Source organism: Zeugodacus cucurbitae, chromosome X, assembly GCF_028554725.1.
Source record: "Zeugodacus cucurbitae isolate PBARC_wt_2022May chromosome X, idZeuCucr1.2, whole genome shotgun sequence".
Taxonomy (NCBI): Eukaryota; Metazoa; Arthropoda; class Insecta; order Diptera; family Tephritidae; genus Zeugodacus; species Zeugodacus cucurbitae.
This window is the reverse complement of record NC_071672.1, coordinates 29,031,219-29,057,056: the sequence shown is the minus strand read 5'-3', so window position 1 is coordinate 29,057,056 and position 25,838 is coordinate 29,031,219. Positions and strand designations below refer to the sequence as shown.

Sequence of the window (25,838 nt, the reverse complement as noted above, 5' to 3'; positions counted from 1 at the left end):
GATAAGAATAATAATTCTTGTTGTTATTTGACAAAAATTTCACTATATCCATAAAACTTTTCTCAGTGTAGGATTGTATTTTTGTTTCATCTATCTTGCCTTTTTTCAAAGGCACGATATGAAAATTGTTGGTACCTACAATTTCACTGAGTTTATTAACAAGTGCATTTGAGCTACGCTCACGTAAATATATTGGCGGCGGCTTGGCATTCGCGACTGTGGTGGCACCCTTCGCATCGTCGTCTAAACCATTGCTTAGTATGGCAAATCTGTTGCCATTTAAATTTCCAGGCTTATTTGTATTAAGCGTGGCGGGTTGAAACTTTTTGGCATTAACCGCTGTCTTGATAGGACTTGATTTCCTTTTTATGTTGACGTAGCGGTCAATGCCAGTCTGTACAGATTGTACTTTACTCTTCGGTACATGCTCACCTTGCATTGTTTTTTCCATTGTTGTCCGCTCGTTTGCTGATACCTGCTTGGTTGATGTTGCCTGCTGATTTGTTGTTGCGCACTTGCTGTTTTTTTCTGCTTCTGCTGATCCCTTCTGCTGATCGGCTGAGCGCTTCGATGACTCATCTTTCTCACCGTTTGATTGTTTATTGGAGAGAGCAGATTTTGCAGGCTCAACAAAGCTGAAGTAGGCGTTCAGAGAATGCCTACGACCTTGCTGTTGAGACTGCGCAGCGCTAGCGCTCATGTTTGCTTTTTATTTGTTTGTTTTGTTCACTTTTATATGTTGTTTGTTATTTTAAACTAATTTGTTTTGTTTATGTTTTGTGTTTTGATTTCAAATTTCGAATACACAAGTTATTGGTTGTTTAATTTTTTTATTTTGCTTTTATTAGTAATTTATTAAGAAAGTTTTCACGGAGCGCATTAAACACGTCCGTACTCTTTGAAAGCTTACACGTTATGATCTTGAAAGCTTACACATTATGATGCCCCCCTTCTTACCATGCAAGATTTTAAGAGCACTTAAGCTGGAAAGGAATTTAAAAGAATCCCGTTTAAGTGTCTCTAGGTAATTACCAAGTTTTTTCTCAAATACCTCGATCCAATATTTTTCTTTTAGAATGAAAGTCATATTTATTTATTATTAATAACAAAAATACTTATTAATAACAATAAATATGGAAAAAATATATTACAAAACTATGTATATGTTTTCCTTTTGACAATACTCAGCGCATTCAATGTCAAAAATATTAAAAGGCATTTAAAAGAGAAAAATAGCAAACAATTTTGTATTTATGGCCTAAATTTTACAGTCACTTAAGCGGGAAAGGCACTTAAGCGGATGCTCTTAAGTGGGGAATTTTAAATGTATATTTAGAGAAAAAACAACGATCCCGCAAAATATGGTCACTTAAGCGGGAAAGGCACTTAAGCGGGGATCACTGTATATCAGCTAATACCGCATCGTGGTTGAATCGAATAAATTCCAGATGTGAGGCTCAATTTTCAACCGCGTTTTACAGGAATCGGGCCGTATTTTAGCAGTAACGCGACCAATATTCGCTTCCAAGGCGTGAATCGTCGCAGACTCAACTGCATAGATAAGCGACTTCACATAACACCACACAAAAAGACCAGCCGTATTAAATCGCACGATCTTGTAGGCCATGCCACATGCCCACGATGCGAGATAATGCGCGCACCAAATGATTCCTAAATATATATATATATATATATATATATATATATATATATATTTGGCGTAGGAACCGCTTTAAGCGATTATAGCCGAATCCACCAGAGCGCGCCACTCATTCCTCCTTTTTGCTTTTTGGCGCCAACTGGAAACACCAAGTGAAGCCAGGTCACTTTGCACTTGGTCTTTCCAGCGGAGTGGAGGTCGTCCTCTTCCGCGGCTTCCTCCAGCGGGTACTGCATCGAATACTTTCAGAGCTGGAGTGTTTTCTTCCATCCGTACAACATGACCTAGCCAGCGTAGCCGCTGTCTTTTTATTCGCTGAACTATGTCAATGTCGTCGTATAAATCGTACAGCTCATCGTTCCATCGTCTGCGGTATTCGCCGTTGCCAATGTTTAGAGGACCATAAATCTTGCGCAAAACCTTTCTCTCGAAAACCCCAAGAGTCGTCTCATCGGATGTTGTCATCGTCCACGCTTCAGCGCCATACATCAGGACGGGAATAATGAGCGACTTATAGAGTTTGATTTTGGTTCGTAGAGAGAGGACTTTACTTTTCAATTGCCTACTCAGTCCAAAGTAGCACCTGTTGGCAAGAGTGATTCTGCGTTGGATTTCAAGGCTGACATTGTTGGTGTTGTTAATGCTGGTTCCCAGATAAACGAAATTATCTACAACTTCAAAGTTATGACTGTCAACAGTGACGTGGGAGCCAAGAGGCGAGTGCGCTGACTGTTTGTTTGATGACAGGAGATATTTCGTCTTGTCCTCATTCACCACCAGACCCATACGCTTCGCTTCTTTATCTAGCCGGAAAACGAAGAACAAACGGCGCGGTTGTTGCTTCCGATGATATCAATATCATCGGCATACGCCAGGAGCTGTACACTCTTGTAGAAGATTGTACCCTCTCTATTTAGTTCTGCAGCTCGTATTTTTTTTTTCCAGCAATAGATTGAAGAAGTCGCACTTTCTCCCGACCATATTCTACAAAGAAGCTGATGCATGCACCTTATCAGTTCTTCGCCGCCGTATTTGAATAGCTCGGTCAGTAATCCATCGGCCCCCGCCGCTTTGTTGTTCTTCAAGCGGGTAATTGCTATTCGAATATCTTCATGGTCGGGTAATGGAACATCTATTCCATCGTCATCGATTGGGGAATCGGGTTCACCATCTCCTGGTGTTGTACTTTCACTGCCATTGAGCAGGTCGGAGAAGTGTTCCCTCCATAATCCCAGTGTGCTCTGGACATCCGTTACCAGATTACCTTCTCGGTCCCTACATGATAATGCTCCGGTCTTGAAACCTTCTGTTAATCGCCTCATCTTTTCATAAAATTTTCGAGCATTACCCATGTCGGCCAGCTTTTCAAGCTTTTCATACTCACGCATTTCGGCCTCTTTCTTTTTACGTCTGCAAATGCGTCTCGCTTCCCTCTTCAGTTCTCGATATCTATCCCACCCCGAACGTGTTGTGGTCGATCGCAACGTTGCGAGGTAGGCAGTCTGTTTTCTCTCCACTGCGGAACGACAATTCTCATCGTACCAACTGGTTTTTTGGCGTTGCCGGAGACCAATTGTTTCGGCTGCAGCGGTATGCAATGAGTTTGAGATGCCGTTCCACAGCTCCCTTATATCGAGATGCTGATGAGTGCTCTCAGAGAGCAGGAGTGCAAGTCGAGTAGAAAATCGTTCGGCTGTCGGTTGTGATTGCAGCTTTTCGACGTCGAACCTTCCTTGTGTTTGTTGACGGGCGTTCTTTGCTGCACAGAGGCATATAGGTTCCGCGAATTCAGGCACGAAAAAGTCATTAATCTTGGCTCCATATTTTTGAAAAATGTTGACTATTGATTTCATTTCTCATAGAGCCCTGGTATAGCGACTGACATTGTCTTGCAATTGTGGCATCCCATCGGAGAAGGGAGTCTAAATTCTTTTTACACCATCTTGGAAACTGAACAAAAGCTTTTTTCTAAGAAATCACAGAACTAAGACCTCACCTATTTTATATCCTTTCTTTCTAGTAACTAATACGATACATCGCTTGGCTGACGTCGATCTTTTCTACTAATACCGTTGTCATATTACCGTAAGCTATTAATTGTGTTTTAGAAGTACATAATAAGTTATTACATAACTAATATTAAAAAATATTTACTTTTAGGCACATTTTTACATACTTGATGATTATTATGGCATATTTGCAAGAACCAACAAAATGTCATGTGATATACATTACTATGCCAAACCTCATAATAAAAACGAACATGTTGCTGATAAACTTTAGGTACAATTAAGCAACTTAAAATATTAATTAAAAATTAATTTTATTTTCCATTCTTCTTAGTTTTGCAGGATACGAATTTTCACGCACGCGCTACAAGTGCGCTCTTTCACACATTCTTCTAATCTACTATTTAAGCAACTTTTTTTGTGCAGCAGCATTACCAGCAGTAATCCCTTTAGGTGAGTTACTTATATATATGTACTAGCAGGCCCGGCCACTTGTTTTTGTGGCAAAAGTATACATTAAATTAGTAAATTTTTCAATATAGTGAAAAAATTCTTACGCATAAAAACGAAAACGTTATAGCCGGTAAATTTGAAAATAGACATTATTGTAAATCTGTATTAAGCGTAAATCATCATAATTTGTTAAAGTTTAGTATGTAATAAATCAGCAAATTATAATTAAACAATTCCATTTCCATACAATCACAGTTTGAGATTGTTGCAAAAACATTCGTTTGTTAGTTCCTAATTGGCGATTCTTTATGTGTCGCCACAATTAGATGATTTTAGACTTGCGATTAGTTCGTCAGCAACAGTTGATCCAAGAATAACCTGCCAACAGAATCATGGCTTCACCAAAAATCTTTTCGTTGTCGCGTAAATCTGTGAAGTGCCTTCAGCGACTTCTTGAATATCTGGAAAATCTTTGTTATAGCGTTTTTTTGGCGATTTTGCAGACTGGTGCTTCGTTGATTTGCAATTTAGAAGTAATTTCAAGGCCGAATGTGTCGTTTGTCTGATTACTAACAGGTGCCAAGTTGTCCCTATTCCCGTTATAATGACAATCTTCAACATATTATTATTTTTTGTTTTCTTTTTTTATATTTTTGTTGTCAACTCTAATAAAATTATCTTATTATTATCTTCCTCGAAATTTTTCCATATTTACTCACTTTCTAATACTTTTCTGGCCTTCCACGAATATTTCAAGAATAAAATGAACCAGATCGGTTATATATTATATTAAACATATATTATAGATAAACGCAGGTAACTAAAACAGCATTCACCAGTTCAATTATGTTATTCTATTTATGGGCGTTGGACGAGTTGAAGTAAAAGAGTATCTGTCTATCCGTGTATGCAATAACTCTAAATTAACCCCGCATCAATGCCTCCTCTAGCCTCCGTATGCCTGATATTTAGGAGCTTTGAGAGCAGTATTCGGAAATAGTAGGTCTAGTAAAAAGAGATCCGTTATTTTCAAAGAGATGAGTTTAGTAATTTGTATTTTGCGTTGAAGCTCGAAGTATGACTGTCTCACGAGTTCATCGATAGAATTTCTATATGAGAATCATGGATGAATCGCAAAAAAATCGAAGTAATTCTTAGAGTAGCGAAAACGGTCGTAGTGGCATCGCGTTGAGACGGCTCAGAGCAAGAATTGACAGTCAGGAAGGCTTTGATCTGTGTTTTGTGGATTTGGCAGAGAGTTATTGATTTTGAACTACGCCCTACCGCCAAACTTAATTCGAACCTGTACTATCAGCAATGGGACCAATGTCCAGAAGCGGTCAGAGTATTGTCGTGTTTCATCAGGATAACGACAGCAGAATCAAAGTTCCAGGCAAATGTCGAACATTGCGTCAGCAGATTTCATAAAAAAAATTTAGGAGATGGGTTTTTTTGCTCAAAAATAAAAAGACAAAAACCCATGACCGGCTCATCCGAGGGTATTGTCTGCTGGATCGCTTTAAGTCATCGCCAGCTATTAAAAGAGGCCTAGGAACAGACCGATCGAAAACCTGTGGACGATTATGAAGATTCCGACCTTTTGAAGACGTGGTATGATGACAACGTTAATGCCAGCAAGGATTAAGGCGGCGCTTAAGGTAAAAGGAGGTGCAAAAAAGTTGTGATTGATTCCCAATAGATGGGCAAAATTATGGAAAAAATAAACAATCTTACTTTCTTTATTTTGTAATCAATAATAGAAGAAGTATTAAGCTGATTTTGCCCATTTGCCACAAAGACACACTATTATAAGAAACACATCTCCTTTGAATTTCTTTAGAATATCCGAAAGATTTACCAATATTTTCGGTAAAAAATTAGCCAAACCGGTGAAGTCCTTGAAGCCATAAAAAGTTATAGTCCGATTTCGCCGATTTTTAGACGGACGATGCCATATTTTTAGACGATGAAAGACGAGAAGTTTTGTTCCGATATCTTAACTAGTGCTTTTTTATATATTGTAGAGTGAACGAATCAGATGGATATCAAAATGGTAGTATAAGGAAAGTGGGCGTGGTTGTGAACTGATTTCGTTAATTTTCTAACTGTAGCATTGGGATTGTCAGAGATCGAATTTCGATGACATTGGTCGAGTAATTTCTGTACAAAAACACAAAACAAATTTTCTTTGTGTGATGTTAATGATATATCTGCTGCTGATCGGAAATTCGAGACACTATTTTACATTAAACTGTTTATTGTGTATTTTATACAGGTGCTATATTTACAGAAGATCAACGTGATAGTAGCATTGAATATGCATTTAAATATGCGGTGTATCGTGTGAATAAGGACAAATTGCTATTATCAAATACACAGCTTATTTACGATATTGAGTATGCGCCACGAGATGATTCCTTTCGCACAACGAAGAAAATTTGTCGACAATTGGAATCAGGAGTGCAGGTCATTTTTGGGCCGTCAGATCCCTTACTTTCAGCGCACGTGCAATCGATATGTGAAACGTTCGGTATTCCACACATCGAGTCTCGTATTGAGTTGGACGCTAGCACTAAGGAATTCTCTATTAATCTATACCCTTCCCAGCGACTCATGAATTTGGCTCATCGTGACTTGATGATTTTTCTAAATTGGACGAAAACTGCTATAATCTATGAAGACGACTTGCGTAAGTACCATACGTGAAATATTGCGTACAATTGCAGCGTGCTATTACGTATACTCATAGGTATCTTCAATCACCAAGATCTGGTGCATGTAACCGCAGATATACGAACAGAACTGTATATTCGTCAGACCTCGCCTAATACGTATCGTCAAGTTTTGCGAGCGATACGAAAGAAGGATATTTATAAAATTATTGTAGACACAAATCCTACAAATATAAATGCCTTCTTTCGAGCAGTAAGGTTTTAGTAAACTCATTAGAGATCTATACACCCTAACAAAATAATTTCAGATTTTGCAACTACAGATGAATGACCATCGCTATCATTATATGTTTACAACATTTGTAAGTATGAAAATATTTTTTTTATTACTAAGAGCCCTGGCAGCAGTGTCAGGTGCCAAAGTCGTCCGAATCCGTCCGTAGAAAATAATTGCAAAACTTGGAACTGTTTTCCTTCTTATGCCACGGATGCTATTACTAAAGACAGTTTGTAGTTTATCGGGATATCGAGGTGGAATTATCTCATCACTTTCTTCTGGAATTTCCCGCTTTTACGAGATCAAGAAAGAGATTTATCGGATCCCACTTTTTCGCACAAGCACGCCAAATAGCGGATATAGAACTGACAGATATCTGTAGAATTGTAGTAAGTTCAGGGCTTTGTCGGCTCCTGGTACTTAATTTAGGCTATTTATTTATATTTTTATTGTATCTCTATGATTCCAAAATTATATTTAAATCACTTAAGTACGAATTTAATAGACGATAGTTGATTTTATTGCAGGACTATAATATATACATATATCAAATATAACAATTGCTTGTTAAAAATTCTTTTGAATTATTGAATTACCTTATTATTAGGATTTAGAAATTTTCGACCTGGAAGACTTCAAATACAATGGCGTTAACATTACAGCCTTTCGATTGGTGGACGTGGAGAGTCAACGTTATAAGGAAGTTATTGAACAAATGCAGAAATTACCTCATAGTGGATTGGACTATATTAATGATCAACCATATATACAGGTAGGAATATTTAAAATTATTGCTGAATAAACTACATACTCATGTGGAGCAGAGTTCACATGAGGTTCCGAATTTACTGTTTGGAATACGGGGACTGTGGACAAGTTTAAGTCCTTCCAAATAGCGCCGAATTTGTTGAACTTCTCATATTTAGGAATGACTATTACCGCTAACGTAATTTTGTCCAGGTATTACACTGAGGGAACTAATTTTTAGCACCAGATCACATTAATATAAGGCAAAGGTGGTCTACACATAATTTCACTAACATAGTATAACTGATATTTTTGAGGTATATAATCTCTCACGGACACTGATCTCCTCATATTAGGTGTATGGGGTCTTGAAAAGGTCCATCTCAATTATTATAGGCGGCGTTACGGCCGTGTTCCCATAGACATTCATGAAATGTGCGTCTGGGATTCTCTTTATCAAATTGTATACAGTGATTCCCGCTTAAGTTCTTGTTTTCTCATTTAAATATGGAACTGAAATAGCTGTGTATTTCGTAATATCTTTGTCTTTGTCCAGACACAATCTGCATTGATGTTCGATTCCGTGTATTCCGTCGCTGCTGGTCTTATGGAGCTGGATAGAAGTCATTTATTAACATGGCATAATATTTCCTGTAAAAGCGATATGCCGTGGAGGGATGGGCTGTCGCTATATAACTATATAAATTCGGTACCTATCACTTCTTCTTAATTCTTTATGAGCTGGAAAATAATATGTAATATATAACGTTGTATCCAGGCTTCCATGAATGGCTTGACAGGCCGTGTGCATTTTGCTAAGGGACGTCGTAATATATTTCAAATTGATTTACTTAAACTAAAGCGTGAAAAAATACAAAAAGTCGGGTTTTGGAAACCCGATGTGGGGGTTAATATTACCGATGCAACCGCTTTCTACGACACGCATACAAGCAATACAACGTTAATTGTGATGACACGACAGGAGAAGCCTTATGTGATGGTGAAAAGTGACATCACTCAATCGGGGAATGATCGTTTCGAGGGATTTTGTATCGATCTATTAAAGGCCATCGCCACACAAGTGGGATTTCAATATAAGATTGAGCTGGTGCCCGATAATATGTATGGCGTATTCAACCCGGATACAAAAGTTTGGAATGGCATAGTGCGTGAGCTAATGGAGAAGGTAAACAAAAGAACTAATCTACTAACATTTTGTATTTTGTAAAATAAACGATTCTTAAGTAACAAACATTTATATTAATAGTCATAGCCAATGCTTTTATGATTTTTGTGTTTTTTTTTACTTTAGCGCGCCGACCTGGCCGTTGCTTCAATGACTATTAACTACGTACGAGAGAGCGTGATCGATTTTACAAAGCCTTTTATGAATTTGGGAATTGGAATCTTATTTAAGGTAAGGAATATTTAATAAAAATAGTAATACTTATTTTATTATTACTATTAATACTATTTTCTTTATAAATTTGAACCAATTTTGACAGGACATACGATTACTTTCCATAACTTTAAAAATTTACGTGAATTTCTATCGAATTCAACGAATTCTCTAAAAAATCTTCCGCTATATTGGTTTTTGGGGTTTTGTTACTATATAGTTCAATAGTCCATCGGAAGTTTGAAAATCCGTATATGAGGTATATGGGGGCTTGGGACCCAGAGCCACATAATTATAAGAAACATAACCCCTTAGAATTCCTGTACAATATCTGAGAAATTAACCGATATTTTCAGTAAAAAAATTTGCACAAACACTGGGGGCCATATATTAGATATTTGGGGCGTTGAAAAGCTATACCCCGATACCAGCTTTACCATTAAATTTAGGGTTTCTGTTGGTTTTCCTTACTGAACTGAAGCGTTTTGGGTAAGTTATTACATTCCACAATGTAAACATTTTCTTATATACAGAAGTAGTCAAAATTATTTACACATCCGACGTTTTTTTACAAGTTTCACACAAAAAGCTTTCGCTTGTTGTTGTTGTTGTCGCAGGGTAACAAAATGCTACGTTGTTGTAAACCTTGATCTTTTTTTTTTTTTTTTTTTTTTTTTTTTATAGTAGGGGGAAGCATCGAAAGCCGGAGTGCGGAACTTTAATCCGCTAAACCTAACCTACTCCCAACACAGGACCCTCCCACGGGACCACCGGATAAGGTATTACTTCGTGGGAGTGACAAGACTTTTAAGTCTCCTCTATAGCGCGGTCTGACTGACGCCTAATCTGTTGAATATGTCTCAGTTCTGTCATGATTAAAGCTGCCGCTTCGCTAACAGCTTTCCATTTTTTGGAGGACTGACACATAAGTGCAGTCAAATTTTCCACCGTTAAGCTACCACCTAAGGTTGTTTCCACCTTTTCCCTTATGTTAGAAAAGCGTGGACAATGAAAAAATACATGTTCAGAGTCTTCTACAGATTCTGCACATATTGGACAATACGGACTAACGTCGCAACGGAATTTGTACAGGTAGCTTCTGAAGCACCCGTGACCACTTAATATTTGGGTCAGGTGCAAATCCAGGTCCCCATGTTCCCTATGTATCCACGAATGGATGTCCGGTATTAGTCTATGGGTCCACCGTCCTTTGGCTGAGGTTTCCCACCGTTGCTGCCACTTTGTGATGCTAATTTTTCTCTCTTCTATCTTTTTAGTCTCAGAGGGGGGTGCTAGTTTATACAGCCGAGCTAGTTCATCACCCTGGATGTCAATAGGCGGCATGCTGGCTAAAACTTCAGCAGCATCGCTGGATATGGTTCGGAAAGCACTAATTACTCGGATTGCCGACAGTCTATGTACTGCGTTAATTGGTCTAAAGTACGCTTTAATGTCTAATGCCTGAGTCCATATCGGAGCCGCATACAAAATTACGGAGATCATCGCCTTTGCAATTAAAAGTCGTCGACTGGATCGGATGCAGCCTCTATTCGCCATCATTCTAGATAGAGCGTTGTATATTTTATTTGCTTTGTTTGCCGTATGCGCCAAGTGCTCCTTGAATTTAAGTCTGGAGTCTAGTATACTTTAACTGTGGTTGTGAAGTAATCTCACAATCCCCTATAGTGAGAGTCATTCTTTCTTCAATTTTCCGTGTGCTTATGAGCAAGACTTCAGTTTTATGCTCTGCTAGTTCCAAACTCTTGGAAGAAAACCATTGCCGTAGACCATTAATGCATTCATTGCATTTGCTTCGTAGGTCATCAAGATGCTTTGCCACTGCTACCACTACGAGGTCATCGGCATATGCTATTAATTTCACAGTTTTTGGTTGGTGTCTTCGCAGCACCCCGTCATACATAAGGTTCCATAAGAGGGGGCCTAAGACCGATCCTTGTGGTACTCCACTCGAAATAGAGTAGCTCTTTGTGCCTTCGTCTGTGTCGAATATCAGCCTTCTGTTTTCGAAATAACTCATTATTATTTTTATTAGGTATTGAGGGACGCGCATTTCATGTAGAGCTTTGATTATGTTTGTCCATTTCGCTGAATTGAATGCATTCTTCACATCCAGGGTGATGAGAGCGCAATATTTTTTGGCTCCACCTTTCCATCTTTTACCACTAACTGCATCCTTTGCAGTGTTAACGACTTCGTTTAGTGCGTCGATAGTGGATCTCCGTTTTGTGAAGCCGTATTGTCTTTTTGATAACCCGCCGGCTTCCTGGATTGCAATCTCCAAGCGGTTTCTTATTATGCTTTCGTACACTTTTCCCAGTGTGTCGAGCATACACAGAGGTCGATACGATGAAGGTTCTTCTGGTGGTTTCTTTGGTTTTGGGAGTAATACCAAGCGCTGAACTTTCCAGGGGTCGGGGAATACCCCTTCTTTTATGCATGCGTTGTACATTTCAACGAATAGGGTGGGTTTTGCAGTTATTGCTTCCTTTAGAGCTATGTTGGGTATACCATCTATTCCAGGCGCTTTGTTGGTTTTGATTTTTTTGGATATGTCCAATAATTCTTTTTCTGAGACAAAGAGCGGTGACCCAGTAGCACATTTTCGTTGTTCAGCATAGGAGATCGGTTCATGCACCGGAAATAATACTTCGACGATTTTCCTCATAAACGATGCGCTTCTAGTTGGCTGCGACTTATTATTAAATTTTGACATACAAATTTTTCACAAAGCTCTTCAAAACACTTTCTTTTGCTGCTGATAATGGCTGTCTTCAGGAGTTTCTTATGTCTTTTAAATACCTCTTTGAGACTGTTTTCGTTTTCGCCACCCTGGTTGCGCTGTAGGCGACGTCTAGATGAGTGGCAAAGCTTTCTGATCGTGGCTATTTCTTCATTCCACCAATATACTGGCCTTCGTTTGGTGTGATGTGTTGTCCGGCGCATAGTAGCGTCGCATGCAGCAACCAGTTCTTTTCTAACTGCGGATACAAGGTGGGCTGCGTCTTCGCAGGGAACATTTGCTGCGCGCCAGGCAGTCACATAAAGATCTGAATCAAACTCTTTTTGCTTCCAGCCTCTTTTGTTACACCTGTTCCTACTGAGGTGCTCCGTCTCTCCGGGTAACGAGACTTCTGTCATAATAGCCATGTGATCGCTATTTGTATATATGTCTTCAACTCTCCATTTAATGCGCCTGCACAGTGCGTCATTCGCAAACATAAGATCAATTATGGAACCTTTTTTCCCTTTCTGAAAGGTATTTTGCGTGCCGGTATTCATGATACTCAGGTTTGTTTGGCTTAGAAATTATAGTACTAGACGCCCACGATGATTTGTGCTTTTGCTTCCCCAAGCAGTCGACCATGCATTAAAGTCGCCCGCTATTAGTATAGGCGATTTGCCCCTGGTTTCTAGAGTCAGCTCCAGAAGGAAGTTCTCGAATTCTGCGATCGAAGCACTGGGACGAGCGTAGCAGCTTGCGATGTATATACCATATAAATTCGCCCATGTGAAACCATGTGGGGATACTCTGGCACAGGACATAAAAGGTTGTCCTTTGCAGGACCATATTGCTGCCTTGCCAGACGCGTCTGTTATCCAGGTGCTTTCCGAACGCTGAGAATATTGCTCACTTAGTATGGCGACGTCAATATTCTTTTCTACTACAGTTTGTTTCAGCAATTCTTGTGCTGCAGCGCAGTGATTTAAATTTAACTGTAAGATCCTCATTTCTTAAGTGACTTCAACATCTCCTGATACTTGGGACAAGTCGTGCTCAAGGCTGAATGTTCCCCCTTGCAAAGCATGCAGCTCGGGGTGTTAGTGCATACCTTTGCAACATGTCCTTCGGTTCCGCAACGTGTACAAAGGCCGGACCTGTCGGCTGGGTTACTACAGTTGCGTGCCATATGACCCAGCTGAAAACATCGAAAACAGCGGGGAATAGGTGTATATTCGCGGATACGGCATATTGACCATCCGATTTTTACTTTGCCTAGCTTTAGGGCAGTCTTGGCATCTTGAGCACGTAGGCAAATGATAGCAATTTGAGTACCGCTTCGGGTTTTCCGCATACTTTTAACATTTGTTTTATCAATGTTTTTGAATCCGCATTCCTTATTTAGTGTATCACAAATTTCTTCCGGGGTCGTGATCTCATCGAGGTCTTTGCACATAATTGTGACATTATGGGTTTTTGGCTGTATTACGGCCATTTCCCCAATCACCCCCTCTAGGGCACTTTGGAAAGTCTCAGCTTTCTTTTCTGATTGATTTTTTAATTCAATTAGTAGGTCTCCTTTTAATGTTTTACGAATGTAGGTTACGTTAGAACCTAATTCATCGAGGCCGCTGTCCCCTTTTATCTTTCGGAGAATCTCAGCATACGACGCACCATCCTTTTTGTTAATATGATTGCATCTGGTTTAGATTTGATTTTCTTCTCGATTGGTTTCTTCTTTTTTGTCACTTCCACCCATTTATCGCATATGGGTTTACTTCCTGGAGTATCTATGCGGCTTGCTTTTGTGACCTCACTGTAGGTCGCCTGCACATTTTCATTAGCCTTTTTTGGCTTTTTTGTGGGCGGTAGGACTCCTGTTTTCTCCCGTAGTCTTTTTGGGGTGCTCACATCTTTATAAATAGGGGAAACCTGCGATGCTTTCCCTACCATCACTCTTTTAGATGAATTCTCGGGATTTTCAGATTTGTCGTACAAGCTATTTATGCAGCTTACAAGATCGCGCATTGCCTGATTTATGTGTCTCTGTCCAGACATCATATTTTCCAGCTCCTTGATTTTTGTGCCCAGTTTGTTGAAAACATTAACATTTTCACTCTTCTGAAAATCATCAGAAATCCCAAGGTTTGCACGATCGGTCTTTTCACACATTTTTGTTGATCCAGCAACGGTGGATCCCTCATTCTTGCCAATAGGAGGCGTTCCCAAAACTTTGGAGTTCCTTCGGAAAGGATTCTCCGGTGTACACCCAATGCTATTTTCTAAGGCCATATTATGGCGGGAAAATAGTTGGGTATTCCTGTCTGAAAGTATGTTCAGTCGCTGTCACTGAAAAAACCTACACGAAATTTCAATGGTTGGCAATACCCAAACCAAAAGGAAAACGAAAATGAAAAGGGGAACAGCTGTTCGATCAAAACAAACGGCAGAACAATTTGAGTGCGCGTTTTATTTGATAGCTGTTTTTTATAGGGGAAATAATATTAATTTATTTATCCACTAATTTGCCGCGAAAAAATGGGCAGGCAAGTGCAATTGAATTTATATCAAATAACAATTTGTACTTATCTCTGACTATAATATATAGGTTCCACTTGAAACTTCCAGTGTCCCGAAGACTTCAAGGTAAATATGGTGGTTGTTATTGCACATAAACCAGGTTTAATTAACACAATCCCAGGAGCACTTAATAAACACATCTAACTCACTCAATATACAAATGTATATGTAAACCTTGATCTATTCCTGAGCGAATGAAGTCGGTTTGGCAAGAATAGCAAGAAATATGGCTGAGAAATAAGCAAATGAACTGAAGACTCGCAGTAGTCAAAAGTATTTACACACATTTTTTTTTTGCGTCAAAAGTATTTACACACAACTTGAACTCTATTACCCTGTTCTTATTTAATGATAATTTTTTTAATTTTAATGTTTAGTCTAAGTTGCTATTCTAAGGCGATAAATTCATAATTGGTTACACCGCCTTTGGCATCAATAACAGCCTGCCTTATGGTCCGAAATGATTCAACACAATTGTTGCTGATAAACATATTACTTAGCCTTAAAACGATGTTTGTTGCTGACAAACATAGTACTTAACCTTAAACGATGTTATTAAATGTATTGAGCCTTATGATGTAAAATAATCACATTCGTGAGGCAACTCTGAATGGTTTCTTCCGGCCTCACTTTCTTAAAGGCTGCCGAAGAGAGACCACGAATAAGTATATATATTTTTAAGCCATATATTTTTTTGGTATTGTAAATTTATTGACAGATATTAAAACTCATTGCTCATTACTTAACGCGACGCAACGCAACGCATCGCATCGTGTCTTATTGCCTAACTTTGCTGTTTTTAATATATTCGTGATTTGCCGCCGCAACATTATTTTAATATTTCTTCCACGTGTGCCATCGTGAATAACGCCATTTTGAATTATTGCATGCCACGCTACAATTTAAGAAGTCAAAAAACACATAACGCGAATCCATCGAAAATGCCGATTTCAAATGAAGATTCTTCTAGCGACAACGATGGAGATAGCGTAATGGTCATGCCAGACAACGCAGTTGCAGATTTACAAAAACAAATTCGTCAGCTACAACTATCTTTGGAAGCTTCAGAAAAGGAGAGGTTATCCCTGAAACAAACACTCGCATCGACAACTGCCGCCGTCGATACCAAGATTGCTGAGTCACTTGCCGACTCTTTTCAAGTCAGTTCTGACGCACCTGTTAAGCCAATGTATGCCTATACAAATACGGCCGATACTTCTGCCTACTTATTGTCACACATGAACTTTGCAAACGCCGCCGTTCTTGCCCCACCAAATTTTAACGTCAACGCTACCGACGCATTTTTCACCCGTTCTAATGCTTATACAAATTCCAACTACAACCCTACATCAGCCAACCAGCATGTGCCCTGCTATATGCAATCATTTACGCCTTATTTCAATGTCACCGCGGGTAACTTTACGCCGAATGTAAATTTTGCCGATATTAAATCTACAGCCGCCACATCTTTAAACAACACTTATACGTCACCTTTGCAGAATAATAATACACATACAACATGTATGCCAACAAGTAACCAACATTTTATTCGCAAATTACAAGATTTGCCACAGTTTTCTGGCTCACCCGAGGAGTGGCCAATGTTTATCGTCGCCTTTAAAGAAACAACGAATATGTTTGCATACACTAATGTAGAGAATTTACTTCGCTTACAAAAAGCTCTTAAAGGAGACGCCCGTTCAAAAGTTGAATCGCTATTAATTCACCCTTCAAGCGTGAATGCAGTAATATCTTCGTTGCAGTTTCATTATGGACGACCTGAACTACTGATACGCAGCCAACTCGCTAAAATCAGGACGTTTCCATCAATCACAAGTGGGAAAATTCATGAAATCACCAATTTTAGCAAAGATGACATGATACGAAACTCTCTCATTTTTCCTCAAACCGAATTCCCTGATCTCTCATTTTAAGTTGGTAGCAATGCGAGTTGAAGGAATTTTTGACAGAAAAGATCCCGCCTTTGCCAGAAGTAATACCGGTAAAAGTATATGACAAAATCAGTGCGAAATACAATTTTAGGGAAATACACTGATAATATTAAATTGTGTGAAACTATTTTTTTTGCTATTATTTGTTACAAATGACATCTAATATATCAAATGACATCATTATATTTAATATATTTTATGTTAATAAATTAATATATTTTGTTGCATGATTTTATATAAAATTAATTTTTTATTCTTAATTATTTATAATTAGTACATAAGTATATTGAAGTTAGTATATATATGATATAGGTCTAATAGGAACAGATCATTTAAAAATAATATCTAAAAGTTAAAATACCCAAAAGTTATTTCTAAAATGCCCAATTTATTTTTTTACATAGTGGGATCATTGTCAAATGTTATAAAAAATGTGGATTTTTACAGCGCTCTCTCAGAATAAAGAGTTTCGTATCATGTCATCTTTGATTTTAGTTCAATGGTAACAAATTTAGTCGCATTTTTGGAGAACGCCAGTGCTGCACCTCATCTTTCAAACCCAACACTGTTGGATGATTTGGTAAGTAAACTACCGCTTTATAAACGAGAAGAATGGGCACGTCATACATTTGCCATAAATAAACCATACCCAACAATTTGTGAATTTAGTTCGTGGTTACAACAAATGTCAACATACGTTGTAATGGCAACAGAACTGAACACACCACACGTCAGTTCCGAACAACTATCGCGAAAATATAATAGATCACCGAAATCGGTGCTATCCATATCTGAAGAAAAATTGAAATGTATATTTTGCAAAGACAATCATCCATTGTACCAATGCATGAAATTTAAAGACGCTAATAATGACAAACGATGGGACATTGTAAAAACAAATCGTTTGTGCTTTAGTTGTCTTTCTCCAGGTCACAATGTTTATAATTGTACACGACGTCGTATTTGCGGTATAACATCATGCCAGAAATATCATAATAAATTACTCCATAATCAAGTCGTTCAAGATGCCAACATTGGCAACTCCGTTTCTGCTGAACCTGCTGTTGCTACTGTCAGCACTTGTCAGCCGTTCGAAAATGAAGAGTTACCATTGAGAAAAAAAAATAGGTGTAGAAAACACAAATAAAAATAAAACTTTATTAAAATTTTTACCAATTAATTTACATGGCCCGAAGGATAGCATTAACGTAATAGCCTTCATAGACGATGGAGCTAGAGTTACATTAATAGAAGAAGAAGTTGCAAATAAAATTGGCCTTAAGGGTAGAAAGGAATTGCTTCGACTCAAGTGGTTTGATGACCAAACTACCAGTGGTGTCTCAAAACTTGTGAACTTAGAAATATCAGGTTCACTTAATAAACATAAAAGATTTTACATCAATGGCGTCCGAACAACAAAAAAGTTAATTTTACCCTCTCAAACATTAAATGTAGAAACAATTAAAAAACAAAATAAGGAGTTACGGAATATACCAATCGAAAGTTACTTCGATGCAATGCCAAAAATTTTAATTGGAATGCCCCATATAAACTTAGTTCGACCATTGAAAGTAGTTAACTTTAGTGAAGGCTTTACTATTCATGAGACTAAGCTAGGCTGGATTTTGTTTGGTTCAGATGAAAATAATTCTGATCCGGCAGCATGTTTTCATGTACATATTGACAATGGTTACGACGAATTACAAAAACAAATCGCCGATTATTTCGAATTAGAAAGCGTTGGTACAATATTGCCTTCTATAAAATCTACTGCAGACATTCGAGCCGAAAAGATCTTGCACAGCACAACGAAGTTTGTGGGAGATAGATACGAGACAGGTCTCTTATGGAAAAGCGATAACATATCTCTTCCAGTGAATTATGACGCAGCATTAAAACGACTTCAAATTGTAGAACGCAAAATGATAAGTGATATTAATTACAAAAATTGGTATATAGAAAGGATAAACGACTACGTAAAAAAGGGTTATGCCAAAAAACTTACTTCAGAAGAAGCTGATATATTAAACGAGCGAACATGGTATTTACCCCATTTTGCGGTTCACAATGTAAACAAAGGCAATAAACCAAGATTGGTGTTCGATGCAGCAGCGACAGTAAACAATATTTCTTTGAATTCCATGCTTATGAAAGGTCCTGATAGTTATCAACCGAAACCATTGCAGTCGATTTTATTAAAATTTCGTGAAGGGAATATTGCTATTTGTGGTGATATAAAAGAGATGTTTCATCGCATAAACATACGCGAAGAAGATGTAAATTCACAACGATTTTTATGGCGAGATTTTTTCACAGTAAAGCAGGATTCGTTCTCAGAGGTTTCGTTTCGAACTCCACAAAATTATTACAAACCATTAACAGAAACTCCGAGCCTGAGTGTATTTCAAAGAATATGTGTGGATCAAAATCAACAAATAATAAAGTATTAGGGATGCATTGGGATGCTAAGCGAGATGTTTTCTTCTTTAATTTATTATTCGCTACAATACCAACGCCAGTTTTAAATGGCAATCGACGACCAACAAAAGCAGAACTATTGGGTTTAACGATGTCGATATTTGATCCATTTGGGTTCCTTGCAAATGTTACTTTGGTTCCCAAAATTTTGCTGCAAAGATTATGGCAGCTTAATCTGCGTTGGCATGATACAATACGAATATATAATATATACGAAAAATGGTACGAGTGGTACAAATCACTTGAAAATATAAGGGATTTCAGAATACCCAGATGTTACAGCCCATTTTTTAAAGATTCATCTTCCGAAATTCAGTTGCACATATTCGTAGATGCTAGTGAATTAGCGTATTCTGCCGTCGCATACTTTCGTATTAGATGTTATAACCAAATAACAGTGGCTTTCGTAGCGGCCAAATCTCGTTGCAGTCCTCTGAAACCAATGTCAATTCCTAGGTTGGAATTACAGGCTGCAGTACTCGGAACACGTCTACGTAAAACAATTATTGAAAGTCACCCTATAAACATTGCGTCAATAAATTACTGGTCGGATTCTAAGACTGTTATTCAGTAGATTCATTCCGAAGCCCGTCAATATAAACAATTCGTAAGCAATCGGATTTCTGAGATTCTACATGAATCTGAAGTATCGCAATGGAGATGGGTACCTGGTTCGCTAAATTCAGCTGACAATGCAACACGACCTCAGTTGTACGCAGGACTAGTTGGAGATTCGAAGTGGATAAATATGCCACAGTTTTTAAAGCAGAGTGAAGGAAATTGGCCGGTACTCCCAGATCTTTCTACAAATGAAAATGACATCGAGAAGAGAACGAAACAACTCTACACTATATGCACTCCTGAAAATGTTATACCGTTCACCAAATATTCTAATTTTTACAAATTTCTTAAAATTATGAGTTGGGTTCGATTTGCAGTTTTAAGATTTCACGCTTCGTTAAAGAGAAATATTGAAATTCAGCTACCACCGTTAAATGTAACAGTTAAGTCCATCAAAAAAACAGAAGAACTCTTAATTCGATTAGTTCAAGAAGCCGTCTTCGCGGATGAATTTTTGCTATTAAGGAATTGTAAGCAGCTTCCAAAACAAAGTTCATTATTTGCACTAACACCCATCATTGACGATATATCTACCCATTTGCACGAGAAATCCAGTAATTTTACCAAAGAATCATCCACTGTCACAACTCGTAGTTCGTCATTTTCATGAAACATTTTATCATCAAAACTGCGCAATCCGAGCTAAATATTGGATCCCAAACGTTCGGAGCCTTCTTAAATCTGTGAAAAGTGAATGTCAATTCTGCAAAAATTCAGCAGTTACGCCAAGGCCTCCTCTCATGGGCCAATTACCAGTTGATCGTTTATCACCATACGTTAGAGCTTTCTAGAATACCGGTCTTGACTATTTTGGGCCAATAATAGTGTCCATTGGAAGAAGACGAGAAAAGAGGTGGGTAGCCTTATGCACCTGTTTGACGATTCGAGCGATAAATTTAGAGGTGGCTAGAGATTTGTCAATTGATTCTGTAATTTTATGTCTGCGCAATTTTGTCAACCGCAGAGGTATACCCGTCCGTATAAGAAGCGACAGAGGGACAAATTTCATCGGAGCAAGCAAGGTCGAATGGTTGCAAGTTTCTAATGATGTAGAACGTGAATGTACTCGACGTGGTATTGGGTGGGTGTTTAATCAACCCAGGAATCCATCAGCAGGTGGGGCATGGGAGCGCATGGTTCAAAGCGTTAAACGTGTGTTGGCATTTACATTGAAGGAAAAAGCTCCTCAAATTGAGACTTTGCAAAGCTTACTTATCGAAGCTGAAAATTTAATAAATTCTCGTCCACTTACACATTTATCAATTGAAAGTTAAGATGATGACCCGTTAACTCCTAATCATTTTTTGTTGGGATGCCCAAACTACGTACAAACTCCTACTGAATCTGACGGAGTGAGTTTGCAAAACCAATGGCGAATTTTACAACAGCTAAAACAAACATTTTGGCGCAGATGGCTATTAGAATACCTACCAACTCTTACGCGTCGTACTAAGTGGCACAAAAGAGTTAATCCGATTCAAGTCGGAGATGTCGTTATGATCTGCGATATCAATGAAAATTTGAGGGATTGGAGACGTGGAATCGTATTGGAAACATTTCCGGCATCAGACGGACAAGTTAGGTCAGCGCTTATCAAGACATCAACGGGCAACCTATAAAGACCCGCCTCAAAGTTAGCAGTTCTTGATGTTTCTGGTGACCCTCAACTCGCTGATGCTCCTTCGGTTCACGGGGGGCGGGATGTTGCTGATAAACATAGTACTTAGCCTTAAAACGATGTTTGTTGCTGACAAACATAGTACTTAGCCTTAAACGATGTTATTAAATGTATTGAGCCTTATGATGTAAAATAATCACATTCGTGAGGCAACTCTGAATGGTTTCTTCCGGCCTCACTTTCTTAAAGGCTGCCGAGGAGAGACCACGAATAAGTATATATATTTTTAAGCCATATATTTTTTTGGTATTGTAAATTTATTGACAGATATTAAAACTCATTGCTCATTACTTAACGCGACGCAACGCAACGCATCGCATCGTGTCTTATTGCCTAACTTTGCTGTTTTTAATATATTCGTGATTTGCCGCCGCAACAACAATTGTGCGCTAAGTTAACAGTTAATTTAGACCAAATGTCAGTAATTTCGGCGTTCTCGGTTATTTTATCAATTGTCCTCTGATATTTAACGAAAGACCAAACATTTTCACTAAAGTTTTGGTGAGGGCTGTGCGGAGGTCAACTTGATTTGCTTCATTTAAAACTTTTGTAGGTAAAGATCCTTTATGAAATGGAGCATTGTCCTGTTGTAAAATGTAGTCAATAGTTGGAAAAGGCCGACTAACCACTACAATGACATCGTCATGTGAATTCTGATATATCCGGATGATTTAGGGTCCCTAAATTAGTACCAAATCTTCAAAACAGAAGTAAGCAAAATTTCCAAAAGAATTTCAAAAAATTATAATGTCTCTCCCGACTCTATTTAGCGTCTAAACTGCATTATTCTTCTTTTCACGTGGTAAGTGCATACAGCGTTTACTAAAGAAGCCCTGTAACTAAAAATTAGCCCTATCTGCCCACGACAGGCTTTAGGATGGAATCAATGGCAAATGAGAGGCATATCGCTTTTTTGGTTTCGGAAATAAAGCTTTCATGGTTTCGGAAGTGGTCAACTTTATGCACAACGTAGGTATTTATGTATGTTACTATTTTTAAATGTCCTTAACAGTGTAGCATCATTGACTGTTCATGCAATACGCTGATTCGATGCTGCTGCAATATTAACAGGACTAATTATGGGATTTTGTATGACAGTTCCTACTAATCTTCTGCATTCTCTTTGAGTTATCACAGGTTTCCGCCCAGTTATCTTTAAATTGCCCTTGTAATATTTCGTGTCCTTCTTTTTAATAACATTATAAACAGTATTCCTTTAAATTCTATAAATTTTTACTAATTCCGAAACCGAAACCCGAGTAAACTTAGTTACAGTCTCCAATCTAGTTATAATCGATAATTCCTTTGTTTTCGACATTTTATTTACCAATTTTTATATTTTAAGGCTGAGTCAGGTTGTTATGAATGCAATAGAATCCAATTACTACTCTTGTTTAAACCAAATAGAAGGATAAAGGCTAAATCGCCGTGTGTAAATACTTTTGACGCAAAAAAAATGTGTGTAAATACTTTTGACTACTGCGAGTCTTCAGTTCATTTGCTTATTTCTCTGCCATATTTCTAGCTATTTTTCCGAAACCGACTACATTCGCTCAGGAATAGATCAAGGTTTACAACAACATAGCATTTTGTTACCCTGCGACAAAAACAACAACAAGCGAAAGCTTTTTGTGTGAAACTTGTAGAAAAGCGTCCGATGTGTAAATAATTCTCTCTCTCTGTATATATTCTAATATATAAAAATCAAAGGCATTTGTAATTTTATAACTTAAGAACGGGCTTACCGATCCAAACAAAATGTTTAGGCTTTGTTCGGACTATGTAGTAGATGGTTTATGTGAAGTTTGCACGAAATCGGTGCAGCGGTTTTACATTTATCTATATACAGTGGAACTTCCATAGCTCGAACTTCTATAACTCGAAGATCTCCATAATTCGAACTCTTGAATTGGCAATAGCGTTTAGAAGCTAAATTGTATACAAATTTCCTTACCTAACTCGAATTTCTATAACTCGAAGTTCTCCATAACTCGAACTCTTGAAGCGGCAATAGAAGTCAAATTTCATACAAATTTCCTTCCGTAAATCGAACTTTTTGGTCAGGGCATAATACAAAATTTAAAATTTTACTAGCGAGACAGAATTTTAAAAGAGTCCCTCTATATTGTACGGATGCGAACAAAAAATATGATATTACACTTATGGATTGCATAAATCATCTAACAAAGGCATGGGATATAGACGTCAAGAGCCAAACAATAGCAAACTGTAACAAACGAAATTACGGAATACATATTTTAACGTATGTATATATATATATATATTTGGCTTAGAAACCGCTTAAGCGATTATAGCCGAATCCACCAGAGCGCGCCACTCGTTCTTCCTTTTTGCTTATTAGCGACAACTGGAAACACCAATTGAAGCCAGGTCACTTTGCACTTGGTCTTTCCACCGAAGTGGAGGTCGTCCTCTTCCGCGGCTTCCTCCAGAGGGTACTGCATCGAACACATTCAGAGCTGGAGTGTTTTCATCCATTCGTACAACATGACCTAGCCAGCGTAGCCGCTGTCTTTTTATTCGCTGAACTATGTCAATGTCGTCATATATCTCGTACAGCTCATTGTTCCATCGTCTGCGGTATTCGCCGTTGCCAATGTTCAGAGGACCATAAATCTTACGCAAAACCTTTCTCTCGAAAACCCCAAGAGTCGTCTCATCGGATGTTGTCATCATGCACGCTTCGGCGCCATACATCAGGACGGGAATAATGAGCGACCTGTAGAGTTTGATTTTTGTTCGTCGAGAGAGTACTTTACTTTGCAATTGCCTACTCAGTCCAAAGTAACAAAGTTGGCAAGAGTGATTCTGCGTTGGATTTCAAGGCTGACATTGTTAGTGTTGTTAACGCTGGTTCCCAGGTAGACGAAACTATCTACTACTTCAAAGGTATGACTGACAACAGTGACGTGGGAGCCAAGACGCGAGAGCGCTGACTGTTTGATGATAGGAGATATTTCGTATTGTCCTCATTCACCACCAGACCCATACGCTTCGCTTCTTTATCTAGTCTGGAAAAAGCAGAACAAACGGCGATATAAATATCATCGGCATACGCCAGCAGCTGTACACTCTTGTAGAAGATTGTACCTTCTCTATTTAGCTCTGCAGCTCGTATTATTTTTTCCAGTAATAGATTGAAGAAGTCGCACGATAGCGAGTCACCCTGTCTGAAGCCTCGTTTGGTATCGAACGGCTCGGAGAGGTCCTTACCGATCCTGACGGAGCCGTATTAGTTTTGCAGGGATACCAAATTCAGACATCGCGGCATAAAGGCAGCTCCTTTTCGTGCTATCGAAAGCAGCTTTAAAATCGAAGAAAAGTTGTGAGTATCGATTCTTCTCTCTCGGGTCTTTTCCAAGATTTGGCGCATGGTGAATATCTGGTCCATTGTCGATTTTCCAGGTCTAAAGCCACACTGATAAGGTCCATCAGTTCGTTGACAGTGGGCTTTAGACTTTCACACAATACGCTCGACAAAACCGTATATGCGACATTGAGGAGACTTATACCACGATAATAGGCGCAGATTGAGGGGTCTGCCTTTTTATGGATTGGGCAGAGCACACTGAGATTCCAATCGTCGGGCATGCTTTCTTCCGACCATATTCTACAAAGAAGCTGATGCATGCACCTTATCAGCTCTTCGCCGCCGTATTTGAATAGCTCGGCCGGTAATCCATCGGCCCCCGCCGCTTTGTTGTTCTTCAAGCGGGTAATTGCTATTCGAATTTCTTCATGGTCGGGTAATGGAACATCTATTCCATCGTCATCGATTGGGGAATCCGGTTCGCCATCTCCTGGTGTTGTTCTTTCACTGCCATTCAGCAGGTCGGAGAAGTGTTCCCTCCATAATCCCAGTATGCTCTGGACATCCGTTACAAGATTAACTCATCGGTCCCCACATGATAATGCTCCGGTCTTGAAACCTTCTGTAAATCGCCTGATCTTTTCATAAAATTTTCGAGCATTACCCATGTCGGCCAGCTTTTCAAGCTTTTCATACTCACGCATTTCGGCCTCTTTCTTTTTACGTATGCAAATGCGTCTCGCTTCCCTCTTCAGTTCTCGATATCTATCCCACCCCGAACGTGTTGTGGTTTTTCGCAACGTTGCGAGGTTGGCAGTCTGTTTTCTCTCCACTGTGGAACGACAACTTTCATCGTACCAACTGGTTTTTTGGCGATGCCGGAGACCAATTGTTTCGGCTGCAGCGGTATACAATGAGTTTGAGATGCCGTTCCACAACTCCCTTCTATCGAGATGCTGATGAGTGCTCTTAGAGAGCAGTAGTGCAAGTCGAGTAGAAAATCGTTCGGCTGATGGTTGTGATTGCAGCTTTTCGACGTCGAACCTTCCTTGTGTTTGTTGACGGGCATTCTTTGCTGCACAGAGGCGAGTGCGTATCTTTGCTGCTACTAGATAATGGTCCGAGTCAATGTTTGGTCCTCGGAGCGTACGCACGTCTAAAACACTGGAGACATGTCTTCCGTCTATCACAACGTGATCGATTTGATTGCGCGTGTTTCGATCAGGGGACAGCCATGTTGC

The 25,838-nt window shown here is 38.8% G+C and overlaps 1 protein-coding gene across 1 annotated transcript in view; it reads left to right on the top strand.

Annotated features, from left to right (window-relative positions):
• Nucleotides 1-25,838, top strand: part of LOC105220512 (glutamate receptor ionotropic, kainate 2-like) — a 41,571-nt gene that overhangs the window by 6,013 nt on the left and 9,720 nt on the right. Inside the window, exons 2-11 of the mRNA XM_054235377.1 lie at nucleotides 3,681-3,745; nucleotides 3,821-3,943; nucleotides 4,004-4,122; nucleotides 6,398-6,811; nucleotides 6,872-7,047; nucleotides 7,103-7,156; nucleotides 7,679-7,843; nucleotides 8,375-8,527; nucleotides 8,597-9,004; nucleotides 9,131-9,235. Coding sequence (XP_054091352.1) covers nucleotides 3,840-3,943; nucleotides 4,004-4,122; nucleotides 6,398-6,811; nucleotides 6,872-7,047; nucleotides 7,103-7,156; nucleotides 7,679-7,843; nucleotides 8,375-8,527; nucleotides 8,597-9,004; nucleotides 9,131-9,235 — 1,698 coding nt within the window. The 5' untranslated portion in view covers nucleotides 3,681-3,745; nucleotides 3,821-3,839. The remainder of the gene's footprint in view (nucleotides 1-3,680; nucleotides 3,746-3,820; nucleotides 3,944-4,003; nucleotides 4,123-6,397; nucleotides 6,812-6,871; nucleotides 7,048-7,102; nucleotides 7,157-7,678; nucleotides 7,844-8,374; nucleotides 8,528-8,596; nucleotides 9,005-9,130; nucleotides 9,236-25,838) is intronic.